The 25,207-nt window shown below is 31.4% G+C and overlaps 1 protein-coding gene and 1 pseudogene across 1 annotated transcript; both read right to left on the bottom strand.

Moving 5' to 3' along the window:
* Window positions 1-3,504: 3,504 nt before the first annotated feature.
* On the bottom strand, window positions 3,505-7,103 carry LOC130945907 (26S proteasome non-ATPase regulatory subunit 6 homolog). The gene is made up of 8 exons (XM_057874600.1): window positions 6,859-7,103; window positions 6,646-6,760; window positions 5,527-5,617; window positions 5,298-5,443; window positions 4,978-5,197; window positions 4,753-4,861; window positions 4,363-4,531; window positions 3,505-3,987 (listed from the first exon to the last, which is right to left on the bottom strand). Exons 1-8 carry the CDS (start codon window positions 6,992-6,994, stop codon window positions 3,813-3,815), a joined length of 1,161 nt encoding a protein of 386 aa, XP_057730583.1. The 5' UTR covers window positions 6,995-7,103; the 3' UTR covers window positions 3,505-3,812.
* A 15,936-nt stretch (window positions 7,104-23,039) lies between these two features.
* Window positions 23,040-24,983, bottom strand: LOC130980728 (uncharacterized; annotated as a pseudogene).
* Window positions 24,984-25,207: the final 224 nt, after the last annotated feature.

Here is a 25,207-nt window from a genome sequence, read left to right as displayed (position 1 = left end):
CAAACTTGCAACATTCATAAGTAGTTCATTCTTTTGACTATTTTATTTAAGAAAAATGTTGAATGAACAAATATTTTTGCATCTAAGTCTTCAATCAAATTTTAATAAGTTGATGTTAAATTTTTTCAAACTAATCTAATTCATATAAAAATCAAATTCATCGAATATAACATAGAAATGTCTGAAAACTAACATATAAATTTTTAGAAAAATAATATAAAAATTTTGTTAAATAACACAAGACGTGAAGAGATGAAAAAAAAAAAAAGAAACGTACTTAGAGACGGATCTAGAAATATTATTATTGGGGGCCAATGACATATATAATATTAAAAAATTATGCAAAAAATTATATCATGTAAAATGTATTACAAAAATATATCGATAAAGAATATATTTTAAAGTGCAAAAAATATGTGTATACTTTTTACTAATGAAGTAGTCGATTCTTGGTATTATAAAATTCATCGGTAATAGAATCTGTATCAAAATTTTCAGCAATTTTTTTAAATATAATTAAAAGACAATTGACAAGAAATTCATTTTTTGTTTTATTTCTGAGTCATTCTTCACAATATTCGTAGCTAAAAAAGATCTTTCAGTTGTAGTAGTTGAAACAGAGAAAATTAATACCAAATGATAAAAAAAGACGATCACAAGAAAAAAAATACTTTGTGGGATTTAAAAAATTTTATTTAATTAAAAAATATTAATAATAATATCTTTTTTCATATTTTTTAATGTTGTTACTTATTTTTTAAATATTAGAAATCATTAATATTTAGGTAATTAGGTTGGACTAAACTATTATTTATAGGATAAAGTATACTTTTTGTTCCTAAAGTTTGACAAAAGTTTCAAAAATACCCCTAAGTTTTATTTTGTTTTAATTTTGTCCCAAAAGTTTTCAATTTGCATCAAATATATCTTCGACGGCTAAATTTTTAAAAAATTTAAGATCAATCTAATAATAATGCATGAAAATTATGTTTGATTTGCTTGAGTTGAAGGGTTGTTCTTATGAAATTGTTGTTGAATCGGTCTTAAATTTTTTGAAAAATTAGCCGTCAGAGAGATATTTTTTATGCAAATCGAAAATTTTTGGGACAAAATTGAAACAAAATAAAACTTAGGAATATTTTTAAAACGTTTGTTAAACTTCAGGAACAAAAAGTATACTTTACCCTTATTTATACTAGACTAAATATTAAATAAATTTTTTAAATAATTAAATCATACTTAATAACTTACTATTATTTTTTTTTTAAAAAAAAGTTGGGGGGCCAAGGCCTCCAATTGCCCCGTATATCCGTCCCTGAACGTAAATATGGAATACGGTACAATACATAAATTTTAAACTTTTGTTAGATGTCAATACAATATATATAATTTTTAGATAAATTATAATAATATTATGATATTTTATATTAATTATACACTTTTAAGAATATATATCAAAAATAAATTTTGACACATTGACATGTAATTTTATGTGGATGTGTTTAAATATGTCCAAAAAATATTTTTATATTTTGTTAATATATAGTTAAATACAAAGATACACATGTTGAATGTGTTTTTCTCTTTGATTAATTTTCTTTTTAAAATGTGTTTGTCACACAAATAGGACAATTCCAAGAAAGAAGAAGAAAAAAAATAAGAGAAGAAGAAGAAAAAAAAAATAAGAGAAGAAAACGTATTAACAAATAATAATTGTATTATGATAATTTTATGATGAAGAAATTTTTGTTTGAAGAGAATGAAAAGACTGTATAATTTATTTTAAAATATTAATAAAAAGAAAATGATATATTTTCCTAAATAAGTATCTAACTATTCTACTAAAGTGAATCTTCATCTCGACTATTTTTTCTTTTCATCATAATATACATTGTATTTTGTTGAGTATATCTAAAGTTTTTGTTGTTTAGAAATTAGAAATGTAAATAACATATTGTTCAAAGGAATATGTCATTACCCGATGCGTAATATAGCAGATTATTATCATACGTTACAAATGTTGGCCAATAAATGTGTTACTTAAGGTAGCGTTTGTTTTTAGAGACACGACAGAATAGGATACTGAGACAAAGACAATAGGATGGAGACATTAAAAATTATATTTTGTGTATCGTGTTTGGATACGATAGATAGGACACTAATGTAATGTCCAATATTATGTTTGGATACACATGGATAAGATTAAAATATTATATAAAATGACTAAAATAGCCATGTGATTCCAAATTTTCTAGTATAAACTAATTTAATAAAGAATGAGAGTACGTAGGAGTACAGACAGTAGAAACTTTAAAAAAATATTTGAAACAGTCAAAAATTTTAATAAAAAATTATATAATAGTATTTATATTAAAATAAAATTTATAAATATAATTATTTTTTTTAAATTTATTATTAATATGTAGGAATACATATGGTTAATATTAACAAAAAAAATAAATCTGAGTTTGATTAATAAAAAATTTTGTTTAGGTTAATAAGTGAAATTAATTTTAAATACAAAATCAGTTTTAAAAAAAAATTCAACTTTACATGAAAAAAAATTAATTTTTCACATAAAAATCTATTTTTATTTAGAAAACTATTTTTTTATCTAAAATTTTATTTTTCTTTTCAAAAAATTGATTTTTTTTAAATTATATAAAATCAATTACAACTTATAAATTATTTTTTAGCATTTTTAAATATCAATTTTACATTTATACTATTTATCTTTCAAAAATCTCAAGACTAATTATTTTTGTTATTATTTTTATTACAAATCAAATAATATAATATAAGGTTAAAATAATGTTGAAGTAAGAATGATAAGAAAAAAGAAATTATTCAGTACAATAAAAATTTCTATAAAAAGAAGAGTACCTGAGAAAAAAAAGAGAAAGAAGGAGAATATGGAGATAGGAAAAGAATATGGAGAAAAAAAAGTACTTTCTGAAAACAACGCAAAATAGGAAAGATAAGAGGGGTAACAGTGGAATAATAAAAAATAGCACGATGGACAAAAAAGAAAAAAATTCATAAAAACAGTCCGTGTTCCTCTTCTAAATCCCGTGTCCATCATTGTCCTTTGTAAAAGAGTGGACACAAAAGTATAAAAAATTGTCCCGGAGACAATATGTTCAGTGTCCATGTCTTTGCTTCCAAATGCTTTTTAAAGATGTCATAAACGCTACCTAAGTTCTTTTGAAACGGTTTGTTTTTGAAGTGTTAGATGTTCAAGGGGTAGTGCAGATCGTCCAGAGTGTTGACTCAATTTATTGTCATGTGGACAAAATAATTTGTATAAAATTAGTATTAATTCCTTAATACATTAGAATTTGGATCCTTTAAATTTGAAATTTGTACTTTAGAGGATAAACTGTAATCTTCTACTCTTGAATGGTTTCTCTCTCATATTTATTCTTGGTCTCACCTATAAAATAAATGGTAAAAAATCACACTTTATTCTTTAAAGTGAAATTCAAACTTTAGAGAATCCAACACTTTAGAGAATCCAAATCCAATACATTGATGACAACGAAATTCAACTTGACTTCATAGAATTCAAGCGCACACATTTTTTCATCAGAAATAAAATATAACTAAAACAGTTATAAAAAATGAATTGAAACTGATTGGGATCCAGAAACACTCGAATTCCCAAAAACAAGATTGTTCATTAATTTTTAAATTACGAGACAACAGAAATCATAAGTCCCACCTAGTAAAATTTAAAATCAAAAGGGATGCCCTTGAAATCTCAATATCTCAACTATTTCAGATAAATATGAACTTAGAATCACATGAAAGGCCTAAAGATCGATGACGCGTGACAACTTCTGTATCCTGTTCAATAGGAAGTCCCCTTGCTTAATAGTTGCTTGGTAAAGAGCATTCTTTGCATCAGGCCGGTTAGTTTCAAGAACTCCAGCAACTTTGTCAATCTTACAATGAAGCTTCCCTGCTGCAATAAATCGAGAGAGCTCCCTGAAACAAATTAAATACAATGAGTTGACTCGCATAGATTTCGAAAACCTTAGTTTTTTCCCCATCAATTAAAGAATAAATTACACTAGCCTCCTCCACCTAGAATTTAAGTGATATTACCCATTGATTTTGAAATGCCTATACTAACCTCCTTGAAAGCGAGGGCAGTATCATACTATCATCTTTATAAAGGAATTTGGGTTATGTTTTACAAAAATGTTGATTTTCATATAACCTAAATGTTAGCGAATAATTTTACAAATGAAGTGTAATGCTCAATATCACCTAATTACCATCTACAAGGGTGTCGGTTATTTGCCCTAGATTAAATTCAATACTAAACCAAGATTGAATACGTGAAATGTATTCACTTACAGATCAATAAAATCCACGGTCACTCCAAATGCTTTTGCCATTGCTTCAATTGTCACGCTCTTGTAAGATTCCAAAAATTGGGAATAGACAACAGTTCTGACCTCCCTCATGTAGTATCGGAAGTGTGGATGCAGATAGCGGTCCAACTTAATTTGCTCCGTCAGGCCAGCTGAAATTATTTCACGATGTAGTTACAATATGAACATAGGAACACAAGCATATAATTGAAATATTTGCCAACACTTTGTAACCCCAGTTCTGTATCAGATTAATTCCTCAAATTCTCAAATTATAACACATCAATCACAAGACTTCTAGCATGAACACGGTGAAGAACCAAAACTTCAATAAATCACTACAAATTAGTCAGATATGGCAATGTATGCTTACCAAATGCAGAGAAAAAAGACTTGTATCGACAATCATACAAGGAGTTTAGGAACTCTGACAGATATTGGATTTTGCCAATGACTGTCAAGATCTCAGGAGCATCTACTACCTGAAATAGATTATTTTAAGTTATGATAGTTTGGAATATGCAGAGCACTCACCAAGAGGCAAAATGCAGAATAAGATACAACAGCAGAAAAAGAACAGAAGATAGAATTAATATACCTTTTGTTTTAAGGAAACTCTATCCAACGATATAATACTTGTCAAAACTGTGTAAAATATAAAAGTGTCGTAGGGGAAAAGTTCATAGGTTGTAAAGGTCGAAATAGAATCCAGAAACAATTTGGCAGCCTTCTTGAAATTTCGGGTGGACATGCAGTACAGGCCTTCATATACTTTCAGCCGATTCTTCCTTTCCCAATCACCACCTTCTTCAAACAAGCTGTCAATATGGTCCAACAAGTTAGAATTTAAAAAACCAATCCGGAACAGAAAATAACGAAGGGAGCATTACTACAGACACTTGTAGTTCAGATGATTACTTTTTGGCTTTGTCAATGCTTTTGGCAATGAGGTCAAAATCCATGTCAAAGAAACCAAGCTGCAATGTATAAAACACCAGATCCATCTTCTGGCCAACTGCAACTGTCTTGCTTTCTGTAAGCTTGAGATGTTCCAAGGCTTTCTCCTAGAATAAAAGGTAGTGTTTAATAAAATTTTGATTCCAGCAGAGGACAGGAAAGGATCAATAAATTTAAGTCATCTGCGTACCTTGTCACCAATCCGGATGAAAAACAAGGATTTTGCCAAGTGAGCCTCTCTAACTTCACTCTCACCTAGGTTTTCCTCAGCATCAGCAATCCTGAAGTGAGGAAAGGGTTATTAAAATTGCCGCTTTCATATAATAGTTTCATTTCAGAGAATCACAAAACTTCAACAACTTCAGTGCCAGGTATTTAGCATTTTACATCTTTTTCTTTCAGTAATATCATCTCTAGCTTTCCATCCAAGTATTATCATTCTGGCGAACCACAAAGCAAAGCAAAACAATGTGCCCACATGCTAAACTCTAATGGTATGTCATACATCAGTTGCAATCCAACTAACAAAAATATTCAACTTTCAACCCCACACTAGTTAGATGCGCTTAACCAACCTAAGTGATGATAATAACATTAATCATAAAAGTAATAATGAAAGATCAAGTAGAACTTCGTTACTACATACTAACCAAAAAATCAAATACGCTTACAAAATTTACCAGATGCATTTGTTCAATTCAAACTAGCAAAACACATACAAGATGGGTAATTAAAAGACAAACCTGAAGTAGTTATCAGTATGCAAGAAAGTGACATACTGCTAAGTTACATATAATCCTCATTAGACCCTTTCAAAGCCATGTTAGTCACAAATGTGCAAGTGCGCGCGAATCTGCTCATGAATTGTCTACTTAGTTGGATTTTAAACTTATAATTCACAAGCTTGTATGCATGCTCATTCTGCTCACTAATGGTCTACCTAAATGGACTTCAATCTACTTACTATTCACAAAACTGTGGAAGTTCTTCCTCCATGTAAGTGCAACATCTCTTAAGTCCAACTTTTGATAAGTTTGAGCAAAATCTACATACTCTATCAAACAATTTCACCTAAACTCCTACCCCTTTTTTTCCCCAAAAAGAAAGTAGCCAACAATTATAACACATTAGTTCATAACCCTCAAACTCCAGACTGCAAAACAAAAGAGCACCAATTAGGACTACCCCACTCAATATCCCTTATCACAAACCCTAACTCATTTCAAATTTCAAACACGATGCATCCAAAATTCTCAATAAACCCTAAAAACAAATAAAGAATAGGAAGAGGAAAGATAAATGAACTGACTTTTCATCAAGCTTCTTGAGCTCATCGTCAATCTTAGCACGCATTGAATCCAAAAGGGCACGATCCATGTCCAACACCGAATCAGCCACTAGGGTTTCGTACAAAGGAACCATATCTGGAAAACAAAAATTACATAAAAACAATCAAAATAAGAAACAATACCGTATTGAAAGAGGTTATCGAAGTGGAATTGAATTGAATTACGAATAATACCGTTTTCTTTGACGAAAGAGAAAACGTCGTCTTTGAAGCGAACTTTCTCGATGTCAGGGACATCGGGTTGACGGAGAAGGAAGAGCTTGTCGGCGAGTACAAGCTGTGGCTGCTGAGACCCTTCTTGACCTTCCATGGCTTCTTTGCTTCCTTCGCACTTCAGCTAACTCGGTTGCTCTTTCCAGATGCAAAACGCAGCTTATGCTATGTACTATTGTAGGCTTGTAGCTCTCCCTAAACCAAAGTCATTACTCATTACTATTTAGTATTTATTCTCCTTCATTTAAATTAAAAATTAACAAAAGAAAAGGGAAAAAATCTTCGTCTGTTTATCAAGTTAAAAAATACTAAAATAGTGTAAAACTCCAAACTGGTTTCTTAAATTGAGTCATATACTCATATTGATTATTTTTGTAAGTTTCGATAATATAAAGTAATAATTATTTTTAAAAAAAATTAAAGATTAATTTGTCATATAATTTAAAAGTTTATAAATTAAAATCTAATAACCAAATATGAATATCTAAAATGGCCACTCAACAAAATATATGATAACCAATTTGACATAAAAAAAAAACTCTCTTTTTTTCCCTAAGGTGGAAATACTTCAAAAATTAAAGTATTTAGGTCTTTAACATTATTTATTTAATTTTTTAATCTTATTAAATTACCTAACACTTAAATATATGGACATAACTAACTAAACTAGAAAGATACCCGTGCAGTGCGCAGACAATACAGATACAAACTATAATGACATGAATGTCTGTTTATATTTTGTATTTTATTTGGTATAAAAAGTAAAAGAGATTTTGTATGTTGTAACAAAAATTTATTAAAATTTTAGAAAAAATGAAAAGAGTTTCTATAAAGGAAAAAGAAAAACTAATGAAGTTTATGCGATGTTTTTGTCCGTAACTAAGGATGTGATGAATTGAATATTAGATAAAAATAATTCATATATATTTTTATCATTTTGATTGATTAGGATTTGATTTGCATTAAATATGAACACTTAGAATGAGTCTAACAAAGAAATAGGTAGCAAGAAATGAAATAGAGTTTTAATAGTGTAAAAACTACGAAAAGGATAAAGATTTAATGCAATAGAGGTACAACAAAATAGTTAGAATGACATATCTAAAATAAGCCATGCAAGTCTTAATCTTCTGTAATGAAAGGATATGTCATGTGGTAAGATTGGTAGTATTTAATATTTAAGATGTCGGTATTGTTGCTGGATCTGCAAGATTAAGAATAATATAAGAAAATTACAGGTTATTATATAAATTCCAAAAAGAAAAAAATGTTGGTCAAACGTATTATCATGGCCGATAATAAATCAAAGTTGGAGCAATAGGTTTGTATAAGGAACTATGGATGTATATAAAAATGAGAAGATAAAGAAGAAAATACCTCAAGTTGAACCCATTGTCATATATTTTTGAAGACTTCGGGATAAACAACATTCTCTGTGTTGTTAGTGTTTTCATCATGAGCAATTAAAATTTTCAAACCTTTTTTATTTGTGACTCTTGAGATGGCAACATAAAGTTGCCATGTGTAAACACTGATTTTTTCAGTAGCAATCCGATGTGGTCTAGCGATTGTCCTTGACTTTTGTTTATTGTCATTGCATAAGATAGCATAACAGGAAATTGTCTCCTTTAAAATCTAAATGGTATCCTTACATCTGATGGTGTGAGTGTCATTCTAGAAATGAAGACCTTATCGAGACAGTGGTTAGAATTCAACAACTTTGCCTCGATAACTTTATCTCCAAGTCTTGTAATTATCAACCTGGCACCGTTGCAAAGCCCTGATGAGTGATCAATGTTTCTGATAAGCATAACAGGACAACCGACCTTTAGCTTTAATTCATGATTTGAAAGCCCTGAACACCTAAGTGTTGCTAAAAATTCTGGTGTGTGGGTGCCTTCAATTTTATTGTTACCTCCTTCAGACAGAGACTTATTGGAACTAACATAGGTCCTGCATTGATTGTTGTTCATTGCAGTCATGTAATCATTTACCTCATCTACAACATGAATTGTAGGAGCTAAAATAGCTCGACCTTTCAAGTGGCTTTCGTTAGCCATGTCAGCAATGTAATCAGAATAGATTGCTTTAATCATTGCTTATATAGGATCATTATAATTAGTGATAAGCAATTTAGGAGGTATGTTAATCATGTTGCATCCATCACATATTCCTTCAGATGTTCCATTGCCGACCTGAAGAATCCATTCAGCAAATTGCTATAAATCTTCTGCCAGAGTATCTGTAGTCATACATTGTAGTCGCATGTTTACAGTGAGCTTTAATATTTCACAATGCTGCCATAGATATGATGAGTTTAAAAACGCATTTACAATATCTTGTCTTGTTCCTTTTGGGATCACTGGTAAGATTTGTCTAAAATTTCCATCGAAAATAATTGTTTTTCCCTCAAAAGGCAATTTTCGATTCTGATCATCTTTGAACCTCATTAAATCTCTCATTGTCTTATCCAATGCCTCGAAGCAAAATTTGCATATCATAGGAGCTTCGTCCCAAGTTATGAGCTTAGCTGTTACAATCAATTCTGCTAACGGACTTCCTTGCTTGATGTTGCAAATTGAGAACTCATCTGGAGTTAATGGTATGACAAATCTAGAATATGCAGTCTGACCTCTAGGTAGCAATAGAGAGGCAATGCCGCTAAATGCAACAGTTAAGACTATTTGTCCCTTTGATCTTAGTGCCGAAACTAAAGTTTTCCAAAGAAAAGTCTTTCCTGTACCCCCATAGCCATACAAAAAGAATACACATCCATGTTGACTTTCTGCAGCATTGATGATCTTATCATAAACCTTTTTTTACTTTGAAGTTAAATTGGAGAGGCACTCAGTGTGTTGCTTTTCTAATGTAACACAATCATAATTTAACTCATCAAAGATCATTTTGTTTCGGGTTCTGAGATGGTCAGTATCTCCTGATGGAAATGGCATGGTCGGGTAATCTCGTAAGCTTTTTCCATTACTGTTCAAGATTTGCTCGATCTCAATCAATGTTAGATTCTTTAATTCTTCATCACTCAAAGCTAGTTCTGAAATGTTGAGAAGGTAAAAATATCATTTACAATTGTACACAAAAATTGATTATGGATAAAAAAAGACAACAAAAATATATAGGCAACATTTTAAAGATTTTAAATTTAATTAAAAAGATATTTATTGCAATCGTTTGGTAACTATATAGGCCAAACATGGCTCTATGATCATGCAAAATTCCATCACTCAATAGCATGGCTGTTTTTTCCCAAACAGCTTCGGGTCGCACTGATGCACTACTATTCGTGGTACATCTTGTGCTTAATTGAGTGCATTTTATCCACTATTCTCACACTTGTTCATGTAAATTGCATGTTTTACATTTTTCTTCCTGATTTTGAGCTATGATTGAAAACATGCTTCTTTGGCCTTTAATTCACTATTTTTAATCTTCTTATATTACCATTCAATGCCGTGATATGTGTGTTAAGTGTTTTCAGGGTTTAAAGGGCAGGAATGACTTAGAGGATGGAGAGAAAGCATGCAAAAGTGGAAGGAATACAAGAAATTGAAGGAATTGCTAAAGCTGTCAGCCTGACCTCTTCTCACTCAAACAGTCATAACTTGAGCTACAGAGGTCCAAATGAGGCGGTTCCAGTTGCGTTGGAAAGCTAACGTCCGCGACTTCAAAATGATATATAATTTGCCAAAGTGGCCATAAATCTAGACGACGCGCATGCGTGATTCACTATTTAGATGTAGTTTCTAGAGAGAGAGAGAGGCTCTCTCCTCTCTCTAGGATTTAGGATTCCTAGTTTTATGCTTTTGGATTAGATATTTACAGAGTCACTACTTCCATTGAAGACTTCATCATTCTAGTTTGTTTTCTTACTTGTTACTTATTCTTCCATATCCTTAATCTTTGTTCAGAGTTTCAATTGGATTGCTTTTATGAATTTAATTTTATTATTTATTTAATTGCTTCTAATTTTATTCTAATTATCATATCTTTTTTCTACTCTCTTTTCATGAATGCGGAATTGGCATCCATGTCAGTGGAGTAGGCTTTTAATTTAACTTTGGAGTTGATTAATATTTGAGACCCTTGAGTTGAAATACTCAAGAGTTAATTGGCAATTGGAAGTTGTTGGCCAGCTCTCTAGTTACTAACGCTAATCCTTCCCAAGGGAGAGGATTGTGAATAGAAATTGGCTTCCAACTTACTTGACTTTCTTTTACTCAGTAAAGGATAACTAAGTAGAACAACAACCTATTACTAATTAATCTTGAAAAATCCAACAAGGATAGAACTTCAGATCAATCTTCTCCTAATCAAGGCTTTTTATTATTATTATTTATTTTCTCTGCAATTTTCTCTTCTTATTTCTCATCCCCAAAATCCTAATTTACACAACTCATAACCAATAATAAGAACACTTCCCTACAATTCCTTGAGAGACAACCCGAGGTTTAAATACTTCGGTTATCAATTTTATTAGGGGTTTATTACTTGTGACAACCAAAACTTTTGCACGAAAGAGATTCTTTGTCAGTTTAGAAGCTATACTTTTAACAAAGATTTATTTGTGAAATTCTAGACTGCGCGAGAAACTCGTTCGTCACGCACCATTGAGTTAGACCATAATAGAGTCGCAAACAACTTTCACAAATAATGACCCGAGCCCCAATGAGTTGCTTCCTCAATAGCATTAATGTATTCTTTGTCGTCATCAAGCAAGCCGCATGCATAGCATGCATCTCAAAATGATGAGTAAATAACACCATTGTAAGTTCGAATGTCTGCATAGCTTGTTGGTCCCTTTATAATATTTAACATCCTTAAATAATAGAGCTCAACAGATGATGGTGGAACAAAGATCATCCTTCCAATGACTTGATGACTTTTCCTGGGTGCCCAACCTCTAGGTGACGATTTTCAAACAAACTTGCTTGGAAACTCGTTGTAGGTTAGTTCTCTAGCTATAGCATATTCTTTGTTAGCTGTAAACCAAGCTAGAAACATGGATTCTTTAACAGTCACCTTTGCAACTGCTTCAAGTAATGATTCGTCATCTGTAAAGACAACATGTTGTTGATCTGTCAAATGAAAGCTAAGCCTTTCCACGGATGGATTCCTGTAGTGAATGTCATAGGAAAATATCCTCCAAGCAGCTTCATAGGGAGATATATATCGGCAATCGTAAAACATTTTCACTTCATCAACTTCTTTAGTTGGTTTTTCATCGGTGGAGTAATTGCAAAAAGAGGTTGTAACATGATCACTCCCTTTGTTTACATATTTGAATAAATACTTAATAGATCTTGACTGGTTACACCATTCGACATTAATGTGAGCACGGTACTTTAGTAACAACAATCTATTATGTGGCACAACACACCTGTTATCAAGATGAATTCCTAATACTTTGATTGTGTCTCCATTGTTTCGACACTTATAAACTGGGTAACCATCTTTGTCTACCGTGGTAACTTCATTAAACTTCTTAGGGAAATGACGTATGCAACGCCCTTCATCCATGCAAGGCAAAGTTGGCCTGCTAATACCACATGGACCATGTAGCATAAAAGTCTTCACAGTTTTGTAATATGCATTGTCCACATTAGGATCTAAAATTTTAGCACAAATAATTTTGTCTATATCTTCCGGAGTTGGATATTTATCTTGTTCATGCAAGAATAGTAGTATATGTGCGTGTGGGAGCCCTCGCTTTTGAAATTCTATTGTATAGATAATTGAGAAAAATGGCGGAAACTCAATGGTATTAACACCACTAAGCTAAGATATGATGAAGTGTTTTCATGGTAGCAATAAAAATTCGAAAGATATATTTAAGTTGCATACCTGCTTTTGTCGCCCCGAATAATTTGTTGTATCTAAGATCCTTAATCATCTTATCCAGTTTTACTTTGAATAGTCTACAAACCATATCTGGCCTATCCTCTGGTTTGAATTTATGTTTTGCACAGTACCGTTGTATTTCATCCCATTGTGGATTGCAAGTAAAGGTGATGAATAAATCTGGATAACCAACACATCTGCATATTGCCATAGCGTCTTGATAATTTTGTATCATGTATCTTGGGCCACCAGTAAATATTGCTGGTAGTATAATTCTCTTTCCTTTTGAAACAGCATTTGTCTCACTGTTGAATACAGCATCTCGAAGCCCATGGTATATCTCAGCTCTAAAATCGATTTGGTGGGTGTAAATGTATTTCAACCTAGCACTTTCAACCATTGAGAAGGCATCAACTAAGAACTGTTGGAATAAGCGATAGGATTGTAAAAGGACACCATTGTGTGAACCCCGATCTTGGATTCGAAATGCGAAAAACTCTTGCATTGTGACATGCTTGTCTTCCTCTATTGGGTTTTTCTTAACTCGATTCAACACAATATCTTCTCTCCATCCATCTTCACCATAGGGGAATAAAAGAGGATATTGTAAGCCTAGATAAGATGGGTGGAGCTCTATTATTCTTTGAAGTGCTCCCGACTTAGTTTCGATAATAATATCTCGTTCTTTTGTGGATCCATAAAAAATCCCTGACAATTAAGGTAGCAACCTCAGATACCGAAGGCAAATTGTATCTCCTTCCATCTTGTCCTCTTTTACCTATGAGTCGTAGGCAAACTGAATCGGTAGCATTCTCTGCAAGTACATCGTGAGCAAGTCGAAAAGACTTTGCAAGGACATTATGATCGTCCAAGATAGTCTTGATAGTAGAGACTATATCTGCATGGAGCTTGTTCAATTTATCCTTTGAGCTACAAAGAATCAGCAAGAAAGGATGTTAACATGACCGTGTGTATAACATTTTATCCAAATCATACTTTCTTTATTCCAAAATGTAATTAAAATGTATTGAATTTACCTCACAGCATGTATTCTATTTTTTATCTCATTTTTGGTGTCATATATGTATAATTGTGCAAATTTTTCTATTCCTCCATTTGGTGGAAGCAAGCTCCCCATTAAATGATAGTTTTGACCGTGCAAAACAAACATTGGGGGTCCACGGCTTTCATTAATGGACCTGTATATCTTGCCTCCAAATGATGTGAAAGCTAATATAATATTCTAGCTTCTAATATTTGATCGAAAATATTTGGCCTTTTGATTATTATCAAAGTAAAGCCTCCTCAATGGCTCAGGAGGATCTTGCATCATAGGGTTGAACTTGACCTTGTCGACAGCATAGGCTGAACTTTGGTAATTTAGGATTGTAATGCTTTTCTATGCGCTCTTCATACCAGAATAGAGCTTTCGAATATTGGCAAGTATAGTTGGGATCTCCGATATCCCAAAAATCTATGAAAAAGGAAAAGGAATTAGCAAAGGAAAGTAGCATGATATGACAACGTATAGTAGTTTACGCAAAATAAAAATAAAGTTTTTCAAAAAATTAAGATGTAGTCTTGAATAACTTTAATTATAAAAACTCGTTTTTTAAATCTAGAAATCGATTCAAGATGTTAAAATAGTAAAATGAATTTAAGTGTTTATTAGAAATTAGTTGAATAATTAAATGGAATTGAGTCCGAAAACTTAAATCAATATTTTGCAATCTACTTTTAATATATGACACATACATTTAAGATTAATGTATACTTTAACTATATGCAGGGGGAAATTTAAAGGGGGCAGTGGGGCCATGCTCCCCCTTCCTGGCCAAAAGGATTTAAAACTTTATATATTATATGACGATATATTCAACTTTAAAATTGAGCTTTTTCTATCCCATGACTAAGGTACAAATTCCAATTGTTATATTTTGAACATTAATAGTGTATTATATTTTTTAGAACAATTTTTTTTTATCTATAAATCTTTTTTAATTGTTCTTTCAATTCTTCATTTTTTCATTAACCATTTGCTTTAATGAATTATTTTTTTATTGTTCCTTTTATGTTTTTAATTTTTTCCTTACCTTTCAAATCTATTATCATATAAAAAATACTTTAATTTTTATGACAAATTCTAATTGAATGGTAAAAAAGTATACACATAAATTAAATAATTTCAACATTTATTTATTTTCTTACGATATTAAATTAATAACATATTAAATAAATTATATATTAATATGAATATTTTACATATTTTGTTTGCTAAATTATTTTATACTCATATATAAAAAATATAAGAATAATGATCTATATTATTCATGTTATATTCTTTATAATAATAAAGAATAATAGTTATTATAAATGATATCAAATATGACATTATTATTTTGGAGTAGAACTTTCTATTTTAGTATAGTACTTATTAATAACTTTTTATTAAAAATAAAAATAATAAAATGATATCATCAATTATATAATACAATATTTAATTAAATAAATATTTTTTTGGCCCCTTTTCAAAAAAATTTTGGATCCTCTCCTGACTATATAGATAATTAATTTTCAGTTTCGCAACAATATAAGATAAAGTAAATGATGCGTGCTTGTTAAATAAATGGAATGTAAACTAATGATAATATAACTTTCGTGGTGAATCTGCGAATTGAACTATGTAAATGAACTCAATAGCAAGCTTTACCTATTTTAATCTTATATCTTAATGAATGAAGCTGATAATTTCATAAGTTTAATGGTTATATTGAGACATTTCAAAGCTTGAAAGTTAGATTCTCAAATCTTTTTACAGTAGACAGGTCCATCATCGAAAAGTCGGGTGTGGCAAAAATTTACTCAAAAAGCACAAACCTGTATTGGAGACGTCAGTTGTACTTGTGTGCAATGTTTCATTCAGTGTTAGGTTCAATTGTATGTTGCTAGTTGTGCATTCCAAGTCTGTTAAATTCAAAAGATTCAATTAATTATGTTATAATGAATGAATATTTTGCTAGCTCACATCTCAATATTTAGAACAGATGCTTTAATTTTGTTACCGGGAAGAGATTCTCCAAGATTTTGTTGGTTACCTAAACGAGAACTGGTAATTGTGCTAGTCTGAAATTCATGTGAATCATCTCTAATGGCTTCATCTGGATTGGGAAAATGCACTGCAGAAACAATTATGTTCTTCATGAGAAAAAGTTGTACATGCTTTTGATTTGCCGTTAAGCATTCTTTGAAATACTTTGCCGAGTGAAACTTTTATATATTTGTGTACATGAATAAGTAGCCTATTTAAAAAAATTAAATGTAACCTTCACTGGGTTGAAATGAGATGGAGGTATGCAAAGTGGTTGATTCTAAGTTGGCTCTACCATCTAATGAGGCATTGAGCACCTCGCATATCAATGCTAGACCTCTGTAAGACCTGGCAAAAATGACACCACTTTGACTTTCATTTGAAGGAATCTCCTGGGACATTGTTGGATCTGAAAAGGGAATATTGTGGTTTCATCATTTTGTTCTTTGATACCATTCAACAAATACATTGACGTCGTTAGGGATAATCTATGTTGAAGAATTGTGAAAAAGAATGGAAAGAGATTTGTACCATCGGTTGCAAGCAGATGAGAATTTATTGGTAGCAAGGATGATTTTACATTGGTAAGGTCATGTGAAGATGGAATCAGAATGTGTCGGCCTGCGCCCACACTTCTTGAAGGCTTTTGAGCATAGCAGCATCGATGACTTGGATACAAAGTTGGTTGCATCATGTTTTCTGCACCTATAAACAAATAGTGTATATATTTTGGTTACAATTGGATTCTTTGTTAAACATTAACAACGTGCATAAAATTTGTAAGTCTCCAAACCTTGAGTTGTTCTCCTTGTAATGGAGGAATCTAAACCCGAGAAGTTGTGAGGAATGTTCAAAAACTCTATACTCAATGGTTGGTTAGTGGTGTCCAAAATTCTTGAAATGGCCAATTGTGATATTAACTTGTTTTTGAAGGTGGCATTGGTTGATGGGTTTAAAGAAATTGGATCGATTGAGTTATAGTTGGAGTCTGAAACATGCATGTTTTGGGTAACCTTCATTAGCTAACAAAAACAATTAAGAATAACATGATGGAGTGGTCGTAACTCAAAGATGCCATTTTGTGACAATTCAACATGATAGGCTTCTCTAATTAGTTGGGGTACCCAATTGTTAAAGCAAGAAAGTTTACTTTACAACATAATTAGAAGATTTATCTGAAAAAATAATAAGCAATGGAAAGATATATACAGTATAACTGAAGACAACATTAGTTATTATTTTGCGTTAATTATTTTTCCTATATATATAAACCACGAACATGACATACCTTGTAGCAAAGATAAAGGCAGCTGCTTGAAGGGGGTTCTATGTTGCCATTGTTGAGCCACATACTCAGAAGATTGATGCATTGTGGATAGATCTTGCTTCTGCAGAAGGTCCTGTGCTACTTCATTATTTTTTGCAACGTGTTAGCACATATGAGATAAAGCTTGGTAATCTACGAACAGAGCATATAAGTAACAGTGAAATTGTTTCATCCAATCTAAACATATACTTCAGAAGCACCTTTGTGGCGGGAATCTATTAGCTTTCTTTTTTTTTTTGGTTAGCTTTTCAAATCTGTTCCACCTAGCTTCTTTGGCATTGGGAAGATTTTGCTGTCTGTCTCATGTTGTGTTTCAATGCTGGAGATCTGAATGCTCAGAAAAAGAAATGTTTAAAAGTAATTGAAGATAATTGTATGGTGTTTATGAGAATTAGTGATATTTATGCCATTTTACATTTAAGAATAGAAATGCAATTGGAATCTTCATGTTGTGGTTCAGATGAAGTTCAGGCGTGACCCTATGGTTTGGTTGCTTTGATGTGGAGGCCACATCCGTAGCTTCTTAGGGAGAAATATAGAAAATGAATAGTTTATTACGTTAGTTGCACTTAATTGGCACGAAGCCGCATTTTTCACTGCTACAGAAAAGTAGTGGCAGATGTCTTTGACTACAATGCTGAGACTAAACATAGTCCATTCTTTTGGTGCAGCTCTTCGCATGTATAATTTAATATATACTTAGCTTGAAAGTTGAAATGACATTACTTTGCACTATAGAAAATGTAAGGTCCAAGATGGAGTGCAACCTTTTGTATGTTTAATTAGATTATCCCTGTACAGACTTTAGAAATTAACTATGTTTGCAATTGAATCTTATCCTCTATATTAAGCTTAAGTCATGTGACAGAGAAATTTTCTTTCAAGGAGTACATATGGTTTAAAGTTTAGTGTAACCTTAGTTTGGAATGGCTTATATTTGCCTTTATCTGTAGATATATTTGGGACTTTTTGTAAATCAATTGAGGATGCAACAAGGTTTTAGTAGCATGAAAACTAATACTTAATGCATGTAATCTAGTTTATCATACCAACTAATTAGAGAGATTTATAGTATAAATTAACCAAAAAATATAATTGAATAATTTACTTTTTGAATCAATAGAAGAAAAAAATAGAATTCAATTTTCAGGTATTAATAGTATAAAAAAATCACATATTTATTTAATTAAATTTATATATTTACGTGATTTTTTAAATTATAAAGTTGATGATATTACACTTATATTCAACTTTCAATAAGTTAAAAAGAACATTAAAAATGAATCTTTTTATTAAAGGAGTTGCATATCAATCATAAGAGATGACATTATTAATTTTTATTCTTAAAAAATTGTAACATATGAATTGTCATAGTATGACACTCCCGTAGCAATAAGTAAATTGTCTCACAAAATTCTTAATCTTGTGAATAATATAAACAAAAATAATGACTTAAATATAATTCCAAACAATGGTAGTCAAGACCTAGTCTTATTTTATAATAAAGAAAGTCACATTTTTTAATTTACTTTATTTTGAGCATTTTTGTTTTGGGTTAGTTCTAATTTGTGAAAAATCTATTTGCTTACATTTTTATTTGTACAAATGTGTCAATATATATAAATTTCAGCAACTATTACTTATCCATTTACGTAGATAGATGGGAGAAACTATATTCAAAAGAAAAAAAATAACATGGTCAATATACTAAGACCAAATTCTTTTTTAAACTATTCTGCAACCTGATATTAATCAAATCGAGAATTGCTCATATTAATCAAAGCAAAAAATGTAATTGCAACAAAGTAAATTAATACTGAATGCATGTAAGCTACTTCGAAAGGCAAGGTTATTTCATTCTGTTGTCACATTGATGCCTAAGCCAATTAGTATAACAAAAGAATTGACAGGATTCTTTGAATAAATACTAAGTCCTTTCTTAGTTTGAACCAATTCATGTATATTGTTAACTTTATTCTCCTACAAAGAGAGCTGGATAAATAGTAAACTAATGGAAGCATGTTAGCAAAATTAGAGAAATATTAGTCCAACCAAGATGTAAACCTCATTAATGTATGTGATGGAAAAGTAGTCATTCATGGACTCGTATACAAATAATATATTGTTTGCTAGTAAAGTGTAACAACCACAAAATTCGAAACTAATTTAACAGTTTTTTTATAGACATGTCTTGTTTAGTAGCTTTAGTGTGTCCTTTGCATTCTATTTTTGTCACTCATTACAGAGCCATGTTCTAAATAAAGCTCTCGTTAAATTAATTCTGTATTAGAATTTATGGTGAGTGGCATATAAGGAGAAATCCAATTTCCATGAGTTTTTTCCCAGAAATGGTAGATTCTATGACATGAAGCTCTCTTTACTATGTTGTATTTTGCCTCAAATTGACTTCAACAAACAATATATGACATTGACTAAATCATTCATTTTTTTAACCCATCTTCATGATTCAAGCATAAAGTGAGTGACTTTAAGTGACAATGATGAGTAATGCATTTAAGGTGATTGTAACAACATTAATCCATATCACTTCATAGCAACCAAACCTTTGAATTACATGACATTGTAATAGATGTGCCATACAAAAGATGCATTAACATGCCACTGCATAATTAGATTTAATATATACCTTGTACTACTAATAAGGACGCTTAGACCATGTGATTAATTACTAACGACATAAACTAAAGACTAATATGAGACATACACCATACTTAGGCCTAAAACTAAGATCATTACAAACAATAGAGATAACTTAGAGGAATTCTAACATCTGTCTTCTTATAACCTTGCTGAAACTGAATGCAATCTATGAGATCGGCTTCACACTGGGTATATTGTCTCATAGTACACATGTAGAGACCTAAGTCTTACTTGATCTTCATATTCTACCCAATGAAAAATTCTCCTTGTGTCGTTCATTGGAGTATATCAGCAGATATGAAAGTCTGAAAAGTGTGATTCATTTGCACCCTCGGTTTTAAAATGTCTTGATTTTTATTATATCTTCATCAACAAACATAGTAGGAGTAAAGAGAGAACCAATGCCATTATACATGAACAACCTAGTCCATGTTGGATCTTCCTCGGTAACATGAGCATGCCAAATAGAAGTGTGGAACACTTTCTCGTCATGATCAAATGCAGCAAGGCAAAGCTTTTGGTTGAGAATCATGAGCATGTAGCAATGAGCCAGAGCTTGTTTTGGAACAAAAATCTATTGAAAAGTATTAGATAATATTGAGAAGCATACAATATAAAGGTTTGTTCTTTCAACATCCTCATCCGAGTATGTTACCGAATAAATACATCCATCAAGTGTAACGTAAGTTGCATCTATAGTTTGCACATATGGTGGACATGCCATTAACACACGCCAGTCTCTTGTAAATCTTGTAGACATAGCTAGTGTGCATGCAGTACTTTTTGAATTGTGCTTGAAGACATGTACAATGGCATAATAAAGAGTGTACGGATAGTACAGAAATGCATATAGATATACCATGTCAGGTTTGTAAACATAAACAGGATCTTGAATGATTTTGGACCTTGGTTCCAAGCTAGCAGGTAAGACTTCCTTCCCATGGAGGAGTATCTTATGCAGAAGATGTCATTTTGAACGCCAATAATTTGGAACCAACCTTCATATGTTAGTAAAAAAGGAAAGTGAAATGCAATAGTGTAACCACTTGAAGAATCCATCCTCATAACCCAATCAAGTGACTACAGGAGAGAGGATGGATAGAAAAAATGCAACATCAGTGAGCAGCCATGATATTTTCACTTTTTAGCAACGATTGACACGAATTCATAGCTGCTAAGCTTCAATCTTCAGTAGCGAGATGTGCAGCGGACATTCAAGATGGTTGAAGTATCAGCAAGGTGAAATATGTCTAAGAGAATATCGTCAGGAAATTCTGGCAGAGGAAGAGAAATTGGAAGAATGTCACTCATCCTCTTTGAAAAATAGGATTGTACAAATTAGATTTGTGGGAGTAGAGAGATATAATTGTTTGGGATAGAAGTTTTAGCTGAATATGAGATGAGTTCCTCTGCTGTGAGGACTGATTTTTATTTATAGAAGAGTATAGAGGAGTTTAACTTTAATGCCATGATTGAATTTTTTAGATGTATTTACCGAATTTAATTTCCTTTAAATTCAAGTATACATATATTGATGAGTCTTTTTTAGATAATGTTGGAAGTTGGAAAATAAAGTATATCTAACAACAAATAGTGAGAACAACTTTCATCTCTACTACTATCTGTGGAGTGAGAATTTGTGAAGCCAATTTGAGTGAGGCAAGGAAACCCATTGAACATCTTCTAATGCTCATTCAGTAAATAGTATTTTGGCACGTTCCATTTTTAGCAATCAATGAACTTTTCATACACTTTTGACATTTTGCATGTTATGATCACACTGATCTCGTAGTCATGATGGCAAAATGCATAGAGAGAAAGTAGAGTTTTATTATCCGCAAAAGCAAAAAGATGAAATCTCAACATTTCCAAGGCATATCTTGAGACAATAAAGAGAAGTTTTAATTTTAGCTACAAGTATAATCAAAGATAATCTTGGTGAAGATTCACCGTTAATGGTGACATGACTAAGAAATCAGGCTTAAGTGTGTGTATTCTCTATTCTATCCTTTGCTTGGTTTATTTACTTTCCAATGAGTTCTACTTTACAAAGAGGGAAGTGTATTTTCATTTAGAATTTTCCTTGCCATCTGATTCCTCTAACATGAACAGATAAGTCCTCCATTACTTTAATAACGTCAGATTTCTATAATAAATCGGTGAAGGGACTTCTTAGACATGACAACACATTATGAGGTGAAATTTTAAAAATCTAAGTATAGGATATATAGATAATTATCTATGTAATTAGAATGCCATAAATGAAGCAACCAAAATAGGATTACAATTTGGTGGAGGTTTGAGTTCTTCATTTCATTCCAATGTATTTAAATGAAGTTGAATCAGTAATTAATTGAAGTACCGTGCTGCTCAGTTTAACTAGACTAATTATGAAAGGTTCAAGTTTAAATTAAACAACAAAACCACAATGAAAACTCTAAATCTTAATTTGAAGTATATTTAATTAACTCTACATTATTGTGTCCAGGACATTTTTTTAAAGAGTTTTTTATCAGATGAAATTGAGCCACTTAAAAAATCGAAGGAATATATAAAGTTGTTGGTTATGCAGAAGAGTGGTCTAATTAACTTAGTTGAGGTACTATAAATAGCAACAAAGTATATACCGTTTAATGTATATAACAATGATACACTAAATGGAAATTCATATAGCATTACTTGTATGTATTGTCCGAAGGAGATTATTATATAATATGCATGATGAAAGTATAAGGTGCTAAGTAATAATTGTTTCATTCATTATTCATGTGTTTTTTGTTTTTTTTTTAAAACATTTTTTCTTCAATACACTCTTATGCATATTATTAATTTTTTTATAACTTCAATTATTTTTTGTTTATAAGACACTTATTACTGTTATTTTTATTTCTTTTTTTATATGGAATGTATTTTTTGGTGTTTTCTATTATGATTCTATTAATTCTATTAAAGTACTAAAGAGTACTGAAAGCACTAAAAAAAAGAATATAAAAAATTAATTAAATATCTAAAATTAAATTTTACGATAACATCAAATAATTAATTTAATTTAGTTTAAAGATAAAAAGCTTTGCAGTATGGCAAAAAGTTTTTGCAAGAACTGGTTTAGTTATGATGGTTGAGTTAGGCATCCTCTAAATCAAGTAACATTGCATTTATGTTAATGAGCAATAAGTGCAAGGAATTTTCTGACACATAGTAAAATAGAAAATTTTACTTGTAAAGTTTAAAGGCTTTAACAACCATAGTATTTGCCAATTAAAAAAGCAAACTAATTAACCATAGTGAATACATAATCACTACCAAATTGCAGTTACTACATATACTAAGCTAGAATGCTAAGAAAACATCGGTCTCATCACAGCTTTTTAAACACACCAACACTATAACTAACATAAAAAAATTTTCAATCCAGCTTTTTTTTCCACAATTTCTCTTAAAAGTTTTGTTAGCTTATGCTTGCACATCTAAAAACACAAGTGCTTCTGCTGTCGAGCCATCACCTATATCACGAGAGGACCTCTTGGCTGGAGTCTCATAGGAGCTATCACAGTTACTCTCAACAGCTGAATCCTATTCTTGACAAAAACTCAAGAATTAGCAAGTAAAACATGAGTGACCTCTTGATCAAGTCCAATCATCTCTATATAAGGTGGATAACAATAAAACAAACACAATAACTTCTTACCTTGGACAGAGAAACTGCCTCATGTCCATTGCTATTATCACCTGTTTCAGTTGTAGAGGTATTAGGTACATGTTGAGAGCACTGCAGGAACCAAGATCATTTGAAGGCAAGATGTTAGTTTGAACGATAAATTGTTTAACACAAATCAGTTCTAGTTCCAATCGCAACATGCTATACTTACAGAAGCATTGAAAGAAGAATTGGTAGAACCAAAAATGAACATGAGGTACTCATCATCTGAAATCTTTATAATGTTGTATACCCCCTTCAATGGCATTAATATTCTTATAGGTGATATTGAGTTTGAATAAGAACCTTTTATCAACAATAGTATCCAAAGACTTAGGATACGACTCTCCTTTTTCCCACTTCTTTACATGGACATAATAATTTTGTTATCAGTTTGGAAAACATACAATATAGAAGCAAAGTATTTTAAACTCTCATAAGTTAGACTTACAGATAACTCCTTAATTTTCTCAACAGCCTTTCCCACTATTAGCTCTGCTTCTTTGTTCCATAGAAGGAGCTTCATACAACCGCTTCCATCAGTCACAATTACTTGCAGCCTATACCTGGAATAACATATCAGTAGCACATGATTGATAACAATAAAAATATGGCCATATGCAACTACACTGAATTTCATAATTCAGATATCAAGCAGACCCTAAAAAGATCAAACAAAGACTGGACACAAAACAACTAACCTTGAAACCTACACGCCGACAATGATCACACCAGTACCTATCTTTGCTCTCTAGAACTTTCTTTGGACATGTCTTACACGACGTATAGGATCAGTCATCTTTACCGACCTCTAAAGACACAATGTTTCCCACAATCTAGCAAGAGGTTCCCCATCATCTCGCTCGAGGTGTGGAAGCACTTGGTCCACTAATTCTCCAAACAATGTACATTTAATCTTGTGCTTCCTGGAATGAAAGGCATAATACAATTCTAACTATATTTTTGGACATTTAATATCCAGCATATGCCTAAATTAAATGACAGCAAAACACAAACAAAATGTACAACTGAAAGGAGAGAGGAAAAAGTAAATATTACTCTAGGTCTTCCAACAGTAGTGTAATACGCTTGCTTTCTTTACCCGTGCATGTAATCATCCCCATAGCCTCTTTCTTTCCAACAACCTCTCCTATATAATCTGCATGTCACAGTAAGGCCATTTAAATCTAAACCTATAATAAAATCCAAGATCATATCTCAACAAAATAAGAAGTATGTTGATGTAACGTACCAAAAAACTAATTCCCATCCATTGGAGCATTTGCCTCAAGGTCAGCAAAGGGGCAAAATTTGAATGGGTTAAAAGCGAAAGTCTCGATTAGAAGGACTTCCACCTCTGTCTTTGTATAGAAGCTAAGCTTGTACTTATGAGTAGTTGTCCTTACCTTCCCATTGTTAGTTTTCACAATAAAATTCTGCATACTATACACGGCACCAAAACACACATTTTTACCATACCAAAACACCCAAAATCAATACCACACCCCTCTCAATTATTTCTCAGGCATTCCGACTGCTAAATCATTCATTCCTCACCTTAGCAATTCATTCAACAATTTTAAATCCAACCTAATATCACATCAAAAATCCTTAATTTCCATCAATTCTCATTAACACCAATATTTATCATTCAATACTCATCTTATAAATCATAAATTACCAT

Source organism: Arachis stenosperma, chromosome 1 (genome assembly GCF_014773155.1).
Source record: "Arachis stenosperma cultivar V10309 chromosome 1, arast.V10309.gnm1.PFL2, whole genome shotgun sequence".
Taxonomy (NCBI): Eukaryota; Viridiplantae; Streptophyta; class Magnoliopsida; order Fabales; family Fabaceae; genus Arachis; species Arachis stenosperma.
The sequence above is the reverse complement of the archived record's forward strand: the minus strand, read 5'-3'. Positions and strand labels throughout refer to the sequence as shown.